The sequence below is a fragment of the Haplochromis burtoni genome, unplaced genomic scaffold (assembly GCF_018398535.1).
Source record: "Haplochromis burtoni strain Fernald_Lab_line unplaced genomic scaffold, NCSU_Asbu1 Contig_526, whole genome shotgun sequence".
NCBI lineage: Eukaryota > Metazoa > Chordata > Actinopteri > Cichliformes > Cichlidae > Haplochromis > Haplochromis burtoni.
In genome coordinates this window covers 1-15,244 of record NW_024582887.1, presented here as the reverse complement: position 1 = coordinate 15,244, position 15,244 = coordinate 1, and the positions used below count along the sequence as shown (strand labels likewise).

The 15,244-nt window shown below is 38.0% G+C and overlaps 1 protein-coding gene across 1 annotated transcript; it reads left to right on the top strand.

Moving 5' to 3' along the window:
• The first annotated feature begins 240 nt into the window (after positions 1–240).
• LOC102307199 (receptor-type tyrosine-protein phosphatase eta) lies at positions 241–15,238 on the top strand. Its single transcript, XM_005947381.3, has 4 exons — positions 241–517; positions 14,271–14,292; positions 14,424–14,624; positions 14,764–15,238. The coding sequence occupies exons 1-4, from the start codon at positions 452–454 to the stop codon at positions 15,057–15,059; spliced, it is 585 nt and encodes a 194-aa protein (XP_005947443.1). The 5' UTR covers positions 241–451; the 3' UTR covers positions 15,060–15,238.
• The last annotated feature ends 6 nt before the right edge of the window (positions 15,239–15,244 follow it).

Sequence of the window (15,244 nt, the reverse complement as noted above, 5' to 3'; positions counted from 1 at the left end):
AAACCAGGCCAGTGATATTAGGGATGTTTCCCAGTAACATTGGCTTTGGAAAATGGGATTTCCGTCGTGTTAGAAACGGGACACTGCATTCCTTCGACCTGCGTGGCAAAGTTATGGGAAGAATGTTGGATTTCTTCGAGGAAAGAGGGAAGGCAGACTTTTAGTTGATGAGGAAGTAGTTCGAGCTGAAGTGAGGAAAAACTGAAGAGAGGCGGACTACTCTGAATGTCGCGCCTCTCGCCGCTGCTCCTCCCCGTGAATTCAGAGGAAAAAGTTTCATTCTCTCACTTTAAACTCTCCTGATGTAGCAACGGTTTGACTCAGGTGTTAGAAGAAAGTCCAGTCGTTGTTTGTTTTCTGTTGTTTTTTGCAAGCGAAAGGGAAGTTTGGACATGAAAGTGTGCAGCGGGTAGAAAAAGCACTGGAATCCGTTCTCCCAGTGTGCGGCATCATGAAGCTCTCAATGCGCTTCAGCGTCCCTCTGTGGACTCTTCTGGTCTTCAGCGCCTTCCTCAAGGTAAGAAAAACTTAATTTTTACAATATGAGCAAAATTAAACACGACACTACTGCACTTTTCCAACTATTGCACTGCGCTCTGTTTCGGTGATGCGCACGGTTTTCATGAGTTCGTGGTTCCTGCACCTGTTGCGCAGGTACGTCCCCTAAGTCAGCAATCGGTGGAGTGCACCTCACGCTTAAAAGGGAAAGTTTATGGAAAACATTTCTGCTGTTATAACACATTAATTTTGTGCTGATACCAACAAAGATGTAATAGTACAATAAAACTTGGTCCTTTGAAAGTTTCAACTGCATAAAAAATTATAACGATGGGTAATTAATATGTCGGACTTGAGCTAGAGAGTTTTAACAGTGACGCAATATTAAAATGCATTGCCAAAGTAGACTAAATGACTCACTCTCTTTGTTGGTAAACTGTTTGTTCAAGTGACCTGACCTGTAGTCTGAAATCCCCTGAAATACATTCCTCTGAAAAGAGGCTCAACTAACGGATAGACTGTGGCATCCAGCTTCCACAGATCCACCTGTCCCGTGTCCCACTGATCAGTCTGCCCAGAGAGAGGGGGAGAAAAGATGAGAGTTTGAGAATGGCATGCGAGGATGTGTGTGGCCAACACAAAGGGGTCAGGAAAGGAATGTGGTGCAGCTCAGTGTCCCCTTCACTTCACAGACCCAGGGACTTGCCCAGTTACTTGTTCATCTCTAATAAGTGATAAGTGGCTTAACTACTTTTTTGTTTAGAATCCGAAGACAATTGAACAGCTGTGTTGCATATTCCAAGTTTAATATCAGTGCTTGATGAAAAGGCACGTTCTTTATGCAAATATTTATTCCATGGTGCTGTGATGCTGACTCTATTAATACACTTCAAAGGACCTGATCTGATACCTCTGCCACCCCGGCTCGCTTCTTTCCGTATGTGATCCTCACCGTTTTTCAGTGTAAAGTAACATGGAACCAATGATTAATGTGGAGCTGTGTCAGCACCGATCAAACGACAACAGAGCAAAGTTTTATACTGAGAAGGAGGATGATTTTAAATGCTTATCTGTGACATTGTTGCCGATGCACATTTAGATTGATAAACTGCGGAAATTGTTCCTTTGCACATTGTTTTTTTTTTGTTTTTTTTTGAAGGGTGGAGCTGTAAGCCCATTCTGTAAGTAACTAAGCAAGTAATAGAAAATAAAATAAACACACACACACACCCTTTCATTTACTGGACAGATCAGCAGAAGTGACATGATGGTTTTGTGCTTCTGTAAGAGGAGGTGGATAGAAAAGCATGGGTGGATAGATTATGAGTTTCACACCAGAGATAGGAACTGTTTTCACTTTTCCCATCAGCAGTCAACAGTATCTTTTTATTTATTTATTTTTTAGATACTCAATATATTGGCAACACCTTAATAATAATAATGGATTGCATTTATACAGCACTTTTCGAAGCCCTCAAAGCACTTTACAATTCCACTATTCATTCACTCTCACTTTCATACACTGGTGGGGGCAGCTACAGTTGTAGCCACAGCTGCCCTGGGGCAGACTGCCCGAAGCAAGGCTGCCATATTGTGGCATCGGCCCCTCTGGCCATCACCAGTAGGTGAAGTGTCTTGCCCAAGGACACCACGACTGAGACTGTCCGAGCCGGGGCTCGAACCGGCAACCTTCCGATTACAAGGCGAACGGCCAACTCTTGACCCACGATCGCTTAACTTTAACATAGATGTTCTGATTAAAACCTCATCATCATCCTGTTTTTGTATTCAGTTATGAGAAATGACCACTGCTTAATATTTTCCCCTGTTAATAATTAAATGCAGCTTGTTGAAGTGTCCTGTTGAAATACACAAATGTTCTGTTAGCACATCACATGATATCTCTTATTTCCATTGGGGAAGTAAAGGTACAGAGACCTGTTAACTAAGTCAGCTTCTGTGCTGCTGAGTACACAGGTTGAGCAGCGATGAACACTGGCTGCACGCTACACATGCAAATAAAACCCTGACACGAGTACAGTTGTTTTCCGTAGACTAAAGAGAAAGGCAGACTTTACATAAGGCTTTAACTATGGGCATCAGTTTAGAAATTTGTTGTCAGTTTTTTGAGGCCAGAAACTTGTTTAACTTAATATTTGTGAATACTACGCCTCAAATTGGAATTCTTTCCAAAGATAAGAGACACGAAAATCTTCTCATTTCGCTCAAAACATGTTTCGTTTGATTCCTCCGGGGCTAAACTAAGAGTGCTCCTCACTCCACAGAACAAAGAAATCTAAGAGAAAGTAATTGCTAGCTTAGGTGTGATGCTGGAAAATTCCCCAGTTGGTTTAATAAAAAAATTAATAATTATATATTTTTTATTATTAATTGAAAAATTCACAAGAGTTAGTCTTTTAAAAAAAAATCCTTGCATGACTTAAAATATCAACCCTTGTTTTCACTTTTATGAGATATACTTGTGGTTCTTATGGCAAGTCTATACAGTATACATGACCACAACACAGATATGTAAAAAAGACATAAAAGCTTCTTATCGAAATCTCTGTCTGACTCTCTTCATCTGCTGGCAACTTCCATTAGAACAGTTTTCTTACATTTTACTACAACATCCAAATATAGATATTACAATTTTAACCATTCTGTGTATTTTTTTTAAACTTGACTGGAGCATATGAAGCATAAGGGTCAGAGGACAAAATCGGCCTAGCAAGGACTCCAATCAGGCCCAGTGGATGACTTTGAAAAATGTGAAGGAGGGCTAAAAATGTGGATTTTTAGCTGTATTTTAACAACAATTTTTTTTCTTTAATTTCTTACATTTTAAACCCAAACACAGATGTCTTTCATTCACCCCAGCAATATAACACATGAGATGAAATTTTGAAATTGTAGGTATTTAATATCCTAAGATATCTCAAGGATTTAATGTGTAATTAACCATCAGATAGAAAGGGGAGTTTCACGTGTCCGGCGCGCTAGACATCAAAGTAAGCTGCATGAGGCCCTCGATATAAAATGACTTTGACAGTATCTACTATTTAAGTATCTACTCTTATAAATGCTTTTATAATATCTTTTATCTGTACCAACATTTAGTCCTAACTTTAACTTTCATAGAAACTTTTTTGCTTGGAGGATTGCAAATATAGCCCCTGGTCTTTTGATGAAACAGCGGTATAAACTTGGGGCCGTGTTCACAAACTTTTTAAGAATCCCCTGACAGATGAAGTGGGCCTTCATCTGTCAGAGGCCTCGGGGGATGTGACTTTTCTAAGCTATGACTGTTGGGCCTTGTTTATGGGCAAAGAAAGGTCTGAAAGTCACAAGGTGTGGTCAAACCCTATGCTGCGTATGACACCTTTAAAAAGGTGTGATTACATGAACAGTAAAAGAAAAAAACATACAAAAAGCTTACAGCCTACAGACATATCTGTTTGCACAATTGCAACACCCACTCACATGCTGACAGTTATTTTAATTATTTGCTAACCTTATTTATTATCTATTTATTGTTAAAAGGGAAAACAAGCTTTCATCACTTACATTTGTACCGTGTCTCTGTGTTTATGTTTACATATCGGGAATGTAAAGTATGTATGCACATACTTGAGTAGTGGCTCTTAAGATTATGTAACTGAGGCTAGTATGTTTACATACATTAGACAACTATAACCACACAATCAAATACCAGACTCCATCTCTCTCCATCCTCGTCTCCATCAGCAGTTACATGAACTACATGACATTTCCATTAAATGTGTGGTAATGATGATCATGTCTGGCAGCGCTGGGCAAAAGTTAATATTAGTTACTTAGATTACACAAACATTAATTAAAAAAGTTTAAAAAAATTTATTTAAAAAAGTCACAGTAAAAAAATGTAAATTCAGACACATAATCCCTCTAAAGAGAGAATAGAAAGGCAAAGTAGAAAAGGGGAAATATTGTGCTTCCCTGTAACTTTTTTTCCCTTACAGATATTTTCCATTAGTGGAACTTAATATGTCCACCGTAGCTATGTCTAGTGTCAGTTTTGGTTTAACTACTGATTGAACCATATGAGGTATCTGAACCCACTAATGCTGAAATATCTATGGGTAGCTTCGGTAAAAGCGGGCTGTATGTTTGTTAACAAACTTTATTGCATTGTCATTGTATGGGCCTACATTTTTTTTTGGGGGGGGGCTTAAAATATATAATATGCAATCATTTGTTATTAATTTAATTTATAACTATAACAGAAATAATGGAAGTAAAAAGAGATTCAAAATAGGTTTAGGTGGTGTGCTCCATATAGACTGCATCTGAGGTCATAGTCTGGCACACATCCATTAATGAACCAGGAAAAGTATAATACTTTGCATGTGTATATGGTTGTGTGCATCATTTCTTTGTCCTCCCCATGTCCTGCATCTGCGTCTCTCACTCTCTTTCTTGGCTTGCTTACCAGAGAATTGTGGCATTACTATTAGTTAGAAATGTCTTGGAACAAGGAAATGTGATGTTTTTTAACACTCTAAAAGAACTGGCTCGTCTGTGGTTGTGGACATTGCGTGAGGAGGGCTGTCTTTCCGGCAAGCTGCAAGCCTTATGCCTGAAATGTGGGTGACGTTTGATGACGCGCGGTATCTCAATGACGTCTGATAAGTTTCTTTCTCCTGATGCATCCTGCTGGCTTTATACAAATTAGAAAGCCTTCCACTGTTTTGAGTCCCATTACTGGTCTAAAGTGCAAAAGTCACAAATCAAACCCTCCTTTGTAGAATGGTGCACCCTCCACCCACTCCCAGGCCCCTTCATCTGCATCAAGACTGTCCAGTTTCAAATTGACATCCCCAGACCTTCTGCATTCAGCCAGCACTGCGAGTCGAAGTGCAGCTTGTACAATTTGAATTACAAAGAGTCACAGTTCCCCGTCCATGTAAATGAGACACAGGCTCCTCTCCGAGCCTGAAAGGCCTTATTGTCAGCAGATAACTATCTTTTTATCATTGGCATTTGAGCAAGTTATAACTAAACAAGGCTGTCCGAGGACAAAAATATGATTATTTTGCTGTTGTTTAATTTTTGCATCATAATGTCTTTCCAGAAAAGTGATTAAAATCAAAATACTATACAGCTGCCTACGTCAGTCAGTTAAGGCTGTTCATCAGCATCATGGGTGGTAAAATGTATAGCATTTATAATCTCACATAACTAAATATTCTATTTCGGTAACAATTCTCTAAAGAGTTCAATAAGTCAGTCAGTTACTCAACTACTGTTGGTAAGATTGGTATAAAAACGTGCATAGACTGGATTGCCCATTAAACAGGTTAAAAAGGCTTGTTAAGTGATAACTGCTGACCACAAAAGGAGACTTTTGCTAATAAAATAAACCGTAGAAAGTGTTGCTTTACACCCAATGTTTCACTTTCACACATTTCAAATATCAAACTGCTCACACACACTGGTGTGATGAGTGTAACGCACTGGCCCTCTGTGCCCAGCATTTTGTGGGTGTGGGTATGTATGCATTCATGCACTGTTGCATTACGAGGAAGCTCTTAACGGTAAGAGCATTGTGCTCAGATGGGTATCTGCAGCTGGCAGCTCCACACTTGGCAGAGGGCAGCACAGTGCTGGGGACAGTAAATGCTACGTAACTCATTTCCGTATATTCTGATGTGGCTTCTGATAGGAGCTGCTAAACAGCGGTGTGGGAGGCTGGTACCTGGAGACAAACACCACTGATAGCAAAAGACAGCAGCTAATTTTAGACGCAGCATTCAGCATTATTTTATGATTCATCGTCCTATATTGTCTGAAAGGATCATAGTTATGTAGGAAAAGAATAGAATAAGCAGCGCATCAGATGTTGTTACTTGTTGAGCTATGTTGTGGGCCCAGTTCCCACATGATAGGATATCTCACTTTATATTATTAGGCAAGTAGTGTGGTTATCAGTTCCCCTGACATGAGCTATAGAGTGTTACATTTGTTCGTCATTTATATCAACGAAATTTGATGGATCATGATCTTTATTATAAACGTTTAACTTGTGGTTTTATATAGGGTTAAATGAAGTATCTCGCAGTCTTACAGAAGAGCAGTGTTGATCACTAAAGGTATGTTGTGCTTTGGATGTTGGTGAACTTACAGCTTTGCTGAATTAACAGCAAACGTTCAGGGTTAGCAGGCAAAATTAGTCACTCGTATGTATGGTGATAATCTGAATTATTTTTATGGTGATTGCAAAATATGTATCCCAAGGATGAAAAAATAAAAGTTTAATATAGGACTTAATTTTTTAACTTTTTAATCTTTATATTGTTTTAGTGTACACTGAGGGCCATGGCAGCATTGCAATGTCAACTTCCTGTGTATGACTGTACATATGGGCACTGACAATAAAGCTGACTTTGACTTTTGACAAAGCTATTAGTCGACACAAGTAAGTGATGTTTTGGCAACAGCAGTGCTTTAAGTAGACACGGTGAAGTTTTGATTTATTGGCTGTTGTGCCGTGGCTCTAGACTTTTGCATGACTAAACAGGCTGTAGGTATGAAGTAAAGCCAAATGCCTGACCTCCCTTAATATGGTCTAAATGTCTTATCAGGCATCTCTGGGCGGGCTCAGGAAGTTACATTAGAACAGAAACAATGAGCAGGTCACTCATATGCAGGCAATGACCTTTTAAATAGAGAACAGTCTGCCAACTTATTGCTAGAGAAAAATAGCAGCTTGAACAAAACTTGTCCACGTCATGCTGTACTTTAATGTTTGTATCACAAAAAAACTGCTAATATCACAATCCACTAACACACTATATACACACAGAGGTTTTAAATTACTCTGGATAATCAGACCTCTACTCAGGTTCAGGTTAAGAGGTGCTATAATAGGAAATACCAGATCACACTCAAACCTATTAATCAATAACAATGGTAAATGGATGCACTTTGTCTCACCTTACCAGACACAACAAACCAAGGTATTGGGAGCTACAGGTCAAGTTCAGTCACATAAGAAGAAGTTTCAAGTATTAGCCACATATTATTTTACACTCTGGGATAAAGAAAAAATCAGATCTCACAGAATTATATGAAATGACCACAATATATTTATTATTGCCAATTGTGGTCAACAGGTCAAAGTAATTTATTGACTGGCTGTAATCATGCGATTGGACGTCTTTTATAGGACAGAATTCAGAAAGAGATCAGTTTAAGGTAGGTTTTAATTTGTGTCCAATTTTTAATATAATAGGGCAAGCATTGCTTGGCTTACTTGCTCTATAGTAAGTCTTAACTCACACATACTGTTAGGACTACATAATCAGAGCACGTGTTAAGTACCAAGAAGTTAGCGTACCCCTGCCTGTGATAAATAATAATACAGTTAAGGACAGGAGATATCAAATAAAGAAAAAAGAATTTTAAAAGAAAGAATAAAGTGAAGGATCACTTTCTAAAAAACTGATAAAACACAAGAGTGGAAAAGGTCAAACAGAGAAGGAGCAAAATCAGAGGAAACTATCAATATTTAATTTGGTCCTTGTCAATCGAAACACCTAATACTAATCTTCAACACACACAGACCTGCACACATAATCGTTAGAGTCAGATAACGTGATTTTGCAGAATTTACAGCTGGAGAGGAATCTGCTTTCTCCACTCAGCAGGTCAGCAAGGGCACAAGACCCATTTTTAATAGTTTGTGTAATTTGAGAAGTAGAAACAAAGTATTGTGCAGTATTATGTAAAGTAGTGAAGTATTATGAGCGTATAGTGTTAAAGGCTGATTCTTGAACAAACAGCTTTAGAGGTCATTTCTTATTATGCAGGAAGGAACTCGGACATTATCAGGAGGTACAAGGAATCATAAGGAATCAGAACGTGGTAGGGCGTGTTTAGGGGTGATGTAATGTTTACACAGTGGTCAGTACAGCCATTTCCTCCTCCTCCTGCAGAACGGCCCAGTCAAAGGGCCTAGATAGTGTACATGGTGAAAGGGTCATTGCCACATGGAGAACTACAAGAAGAAACTGAAGATTGTTTCAAACAGCAGTCTGTCGTCGCACTGGAGTTGTTTAAAAACACCCATCAAATGTAATATGAGTAGGATAAAAGACTTAAACAGCAAATTTACTGTTTCTGCACAACAGTTCTCTAACACTTTTCACATAGAAGAGCCACAAATAATACCAACAATAAAAAACAAACCTGAGATGGGTGGAGTCGCTGTGGATTCAAAAGGAAAATGAACCATTTCTTGGGCACTATTTCCCAAACGGGACTTGGAGCTTTGGTTATTTTTGCTCTCTGAGTCAGTGTCAAGGCATAATTGCTTAAGATGATGCTTTGTTTATTTACTCAAGAGAAAATAAGTGATTCTTAGGAAGAGGGCCAAGGGAAATACAACTCCAGGGAGTCATAGCTTAGAAAAGTCACATCCCCCGAGGTCAGCTTTGCATGAAAACGTGAGATTGTCATAGTATTAAGATGCAGCTCTTACACAATGGTATGTGACCTTTACCATATTCTTCTGATGCTGGAAGAAGTTCAGTTTTTCGTTTTTGTTTTACTTAACACAGTTTAACATGTGTTTACTACATTTACTTACTGTACCAGGGCATTGAAAACATATTTTAAAGTACAAACCGCCTATTCAAAAGTACTTCTTAATTTTTGTATTACCACAAAGTCCTATTTGTAGCATCTCTGGTGTCCATCTAAAACAGCTGAAGGGCTTTCACCCACTATTATAAAACTCTACGTGTTCCATTTTCTTAAGGGCCTCTTCCTTCTCTTCCATGTCTTTTTTAAAAGTGAACTTTTTTGGGTTACTAACATTAAAAACTTGGTTTTTAACATGAGCTCCAAGTGGGACATTTAGTCAGTAATCCCCACCCCTCAACAGCACCATGGTAACATGCCAAATTCAAATAATCTTATCTAAATCTAATTCATAAAGCCATTTAAACTCAAATTTATTCTAAGATGATTTTTAAGGTGATCTGTTAATGTGTAACTTTGGTGACCCCCAGTGGCATTATGAAGTACATCCAGAGAATACAGACTTGAGATTCTTCATGGCGTCCTAACATGTAGTATGGCTGAAAAAGAAACATTTCAGTATAAACTTAAAGTCATGGCAATTGTACAGAAAGATACAAAGTTAAAAGACTCTCAGTGTTGGCACAAGATCACTGTTTATCTAAAGAGTTTATCTAAACAGGTTGTCCAAACCCAACCCCAACATTAGCATGGTGTGGAATGCTTTTCTATTACTAACAAACTACCTGTGGTGGAAAAATGTCTCTAAATTAGAGATGCTTAAAACATTAACACTCTCTGAGTGTTTGTCCTGTTAGGCAGAAACAGCAGTAGTGTAGTCATGCACATATATATACTTCCTCATACACTCTGTTCTTCCTGTTAAAGTGCAAAATCCACCCAGCTTACTTGAGTTTTCATTTCACACTACATTGACCTAGTGTAGTGGTTGGTTGGGTAGTTAGTCTTTGGGTTTAGGTCAAAAAGAAAATAGTTGCAGCTTTAAAATATTGTTTACTGAGCATTGTAAAAAAAAAAAAAAACTAAATAAAAGAACATCAGACAAGTCAGACTTTACTGAATGTTTATATATTAGATCCTGGGGGGGGAGACAAATCCTTTTTAGGGTGCGCCAGAAGGCCATCTGGCGTAAAAATCAAACATCCACATGTGGCGACCCTTTGTGAATAAGGGAGCAGCCAAAAGTAGCTTTAATAATACGTTAACACCCTCCATCTGATCGTGAGGCTTTTGAAACCTTTAACTTTGACGTCAGTGTGCGAAACCTTTGTTCTTCAGAAACAAGAACACTAGCAAAGTGGACTGAAAAAGGGCAGGGTCACTGTGAATAGAAAAGGAAACAGTAATGGGTGGGTTGCTCATGTGTATCGGCAGGTGAATGGGGCGACTTTGAAAACTGGGATGGATTTTTTTAAGATTCCTAGTCTGATGATTTTCAATTGTTAGACCCATTATTAGCATACTATGATTCAATATTTACAAATTTAAGAAAGAGAGAAGTATATATATATATATATCAAGTCGTGGCTAATAAAATAAAAATGTGCACTTAACTAGCAATTTATGAGAATGTAAAATACAACTTTTGACACTAAGGACTGACTGAGTCTGATGGACATAGTCAAGACAGAAAATATTTAAAATATTAATAATTTTCCAAACGCTGCAAATTAGTCTCAACAGATCTGGTGGTTTGTTGTCACCAAAGCTGAATAAAGTTTTTCAGAAGGTGCAATATTCAGAACAATTTGCAACTAACACATTGTTTACAGTGGCTTGCAAAAGTATTCGGCCCCCCTGAACTTTTCCACATTTTGTCACATTACAGCCACAAACATGAATCAATTTTATTTGAATTCCACGTGAAAGACCAACACAAAGTGGTGCACACGTGAGAAGTGGAATGAAAATCATACATGATTCCAAAAACTTTTTATAAATAAATCACTGCAAAGTGGGGTGTGTGTAATTATTCAGCCCCCTGACTCAATACTTTGTAGAACCACCTTTTGCTGCAATTCCAGCTGCCAGTCTTTTAGGGTCTGTCTCTACCAGCTTTGCACATCTACAGACTGAAATCCTTGCCCTTTCTTCTTTGCAAAACAGCTGCCACACATAACGTTTTGTATTTTGGCTAAAAAGTTCCATTTTGGTCTCATCTGACCAGAGCACCTTCTTCACATGTTTGCTGTGTCCCCCACATGGCTTGTAGCAAACTGCAAACGGGACTTCTTATGGTTTTCTGTTAACAATGGCTTTCAATGGGCCTCTTGGCTGCATTTCTGATCAGCGCTCTCCTTGTTCGGCCTGTGAGTTTAGGTGGATGGCCTTGTCTTGGTAGGTTTACAGTTGTGCCATACTCCTTCCATTTCTGAATGATCGCTTGAACAGTGCTCCGTGGGATGTTCAAGGCTTGGGAAATCTTTTTGTAGCCTAAGCCTGCTTTAAATTTCTCAGTAACTTTATCCCTGACCTGTCTGGTGTGTTCTTTGGACTTCATGGTGTTGTTGCTCCAGTTTTCTCTTAGACAACCTCCGAGGCCATCACAGAGCAGCTGTATTTGTACGGACATTAGATTACACACAGGTGCACTCTGTTTAGTCATTAGCACTCATCAGGCAATGTCTATGGGCAACTGACTGCACTCAGACCAAAGAGGGCTGAATAATTACGCACACCCCACTTTGCAGTTATTTATTTGTAAAAAATGTTTGGAATCATGTATGATTTTCGTTCCACTTCTCACGTGTGCACCACTTTGTGTTGGTCTTTCACGTGGAATTCCAATAAAATTGATTCATGTTTGTGGCTGTAATGTGACAAAATGTGGAAAAGTTCAAGGGGGGCGAATACTTTTGCAACCCACTGTATAATATTAGAGAAGTGAGTTCTCCAAACTTAAAATATTTTATTTACCAAGAATACCACAAGGATGAAAATGTCATGGTATCACAAAGGGATTTGGAATTTTAAATATAAAGGGATTTGATTGGTTTTAACGTTGTAACAGTCACTGAATTTGTGTACGTTAACCCATCTTTTTAATGTGATGTCTTTTCTAAAATAAAACCTAAATATTTATCTTGTGTTATATGATAAACATTTACAAGGATGTTTATCAGTTTTATGGCACAACTGCTTTTTTGAATAAATAAGGAAATACACAGATGCATTTCTAATTTAGATGATAGGTAGTAAAGAAATGTCGTTGTATGTTGAAGAGACAGACAGTCAAACCCTAAACTGTCATTTGCCTCTCACTTTGTGATCTAATCATTTTTTTAGTTACCCACTTTGCTACTATAAATGTGACTTGTGGCTACAGTTAGTAAATATTTCAACAAACCTTTACTATCATAGCATAAAACCACAAAGATTCACCTCATAATTCTGTGGCAGATGCAATAAAATACTTGCTGAAATGATTTGCAGCGACCATGACTGTCGTTTACAATTATGAAAGAACCTTATTCTGAGCCTGAATTGCCTCTAATGCATCTATTGGGGTGTGAGTTTGTGCGTGAATGGTTTAGAAAAGTGCTTGTATAAATGTGTGTATGATCGGCTGAACAAAGCTTGTAGTTTAAAGAAAGACCTGTCATCAGGTTATATGTCTTTGGAACGTGTTTATCTTTGTGAAGATTCCCTCTGGGATTAATAAAGTCTCTCTGGTTAAGTCTGTCTGGTTTTAAATTGTTCTGTAAAACATGTAGCATTTTGCCAGCATTTTACTGAGTATCTGGAACTTGGAAATGAGTAGTTTCAATTTTCTCATGTGTGTTTTATCAGGCCACTTCATTCTCAAATAATCAAGTTTGGAGTCAGTCAGTTGTTCAAGTGACCAAGAACCAAAGATCATGAGACAGCTGTGCTCATTATTGGACTGAATGTAAAAAAGGGTCACGATCTGTGAAAACAGAAAGAAGCTGTTATGATTTTTTGCAGGGTAAATATTCACATAGTGAAGAAAAACTTAAAAGCAAATAGGTTCATTGTGCAGTCAAGAACAATATATTCACAAATCAAACCAAATAATCAGACAACAAACACAAAAAACAAATCTAAAGCCTCTTTAACTGAATAAAAAATCAATAAAAATTTCCTCTGCTTTCAGCATCTGAATGTTTAAATTAGTAAGTTTACTAGTGTAGTTCATAACTAGGTTAAAACAATATAATTTCATTGCATTATGGCTTCCAAAATTGTCACTAGTTGACTGAAAAACTTGCTAAACTGAACACTAAAACATTGTGTTTTAAGGTCTGTTCCGCCATTGTTAGAAGTTAATAATTGGCCACATCTGTGAGCCTTGTGAGGGAGAAAATGATGCAGGTTTGAGCTATGATGCCATGAGTTTAATATTTAGCTGAGTGGGAAACAGTTTGAAAGGTAACATATCAGCAAGTAACTGTGAGCTATTTAAATTTTGGCTAATAAGTAATGTGGAATCAAAGCTTGGTATTTGGCCCGATACCAGGATACAGATGAAAAACAAAGCTGAAGTGCATGTTGTATTTATATATGCTGTGAGCAGCTTTACTTTATCCCCGAGGAATCAGATATCATCATGAAATCCAAGGAGGAGGAAGAACAATATTCAGAACAGCAGTTCCCCACATTTCTTCGTACCTTCAAGGCTGTTGAAGGATTACAGATGGTTAGTTATTAGTGGAGTCTACTTCCTTGTTTGTACTAACTAGCACAAAATCGTGTTCTTTTCAGCTGTTACAGTGAAACTTTATCACACGCTACTGAGCTTTTGTGTGTGTGTTTTTTAACCATCAAAATAGAAAATGTGATACCTAAACAGATCGGTGTGTAAACATTTTGAGGTTTCTAATTTAATTTCTGGTTCCTGAACACTTACACATTATGTGTAGGAAAATGTACAGATGAAATAATTCCCCACATGAGTGTGATTTGCAAGGATTTCTGGTCGAGAAACAGCTTGACGCTGCCATCAGGTCAAGTCAAGTTTTGGCTGGTTTGACCTGATAGCAGGTTCACTCTCCTTTCACGCAGAAGGAACAAAAAAATCCTGCATACAAATCCAGCTTTGAATTTCAGCAGTGACCTGTGACATCGAACAGCTGGTTGGTTTGGTGCTTTGAATCTGTTCAAAACTAAATGCTGACCTCTGCTGGTGTAAAAATGATTTACCTTGTTTTTTTCTGTGTTAATCTCTGCAGAGCTCCCAAGCACAAAATATCTGTAAGTACTGGTTCCTCATTTATTCATGTGCTCTCTGTTTAATATTTTGACTTTTTATAGCTCAAAACTGAAGTTTGGTGGATTTCTCACTGTTGTCTTGAATGTCTTGGTTTTCTTGTTCTTCTTTTTAGCAAATTGTGCAACAGGAACCTTAAATATAACAACCACCACAACAACAGCAGATGTCACCTTTCAACTTGACCCAAACTGCAGCTTAACAGTTGGCGGTAACATGTCTGAAAAAGGTTTAATAACTGGTCTGACTCCTGGAGCTGTCTATCAAATTGTCTTAAACTGTTCAGGCTCCTGCAATGTGTCAAACATCACAACAAGTAAGTCATTTTATTTTTCTTAATTATATAAACTAATGATTCTGTGAGTTGGATGATAGTGATGTTAATATTAGTTTATAACCAATAATGAGATATGATGAACTGATTCTTTTCCTGTTGACGTATCTCTAATTCACAGAGCCAGAAACGGTCAATTTAACAGTCACTGATATCACAACATTGTCTATGTTTGTGAGCTGGACTAAACCAGTGGGAAACAGCTCCTTCTATAAAGTACAGTGGAGAGATGGAAGAACAAGTGACGCTGTAACTGTCAGTGACACGTTTAAGAACATTACTAACCTGACTGCTGGTGTCCAGTATGAAATAAATGTCACTGCAGTGGCAGATGATAATCATACTGAAGGACAGAGTGCTACTGTCACCAAGTACACAAGTAAGCGAGCATTTACATGTTTTCATACTGTGAATTAGTGACTGTCTGCTGAGGGTATCTGGTAAAATAAGGAGTCTTCTATCATCATAAGATAAGTTAAATTGAAAGGAAAGTAGAAGAAGAAATCCAGATGTAGAAGAAGAAGCCCTTTGAAGTGAGAAGGTTGGATCTCTCACCGATGTGTCCTCATATAACAGCTGTAGTTGTGCTCACTCTGTGTTTG

What these genes read in the sequence shown, in the direction of transcription:
- LOC102307199 (XM_005947381.3), top strand. Translation starts at nt 452, where the DNA reads ATGAAGCTCTCAATGCGCTTCAGCGTCCCTCTGTGGACTCTTCTGGTC. An exon ending in TCTTCAGCGCCTTCCTCAAG is followed by an intron (nt 518 to 14,270) that starts GTAAGAAAAACT and finishes TAATCTCTGCAG; the next exon opens with AGCTCCCAAGCACAAAATAT. An exon ending in CTCCCAAGCACAAAATATCT is followed by an intron (nt 14,293 to 14,423) that starts GTAAGTACTGGT and finishes TCTTCTTTTTAG; the next exon opens with CAAATTGTGCAACAGGAACC.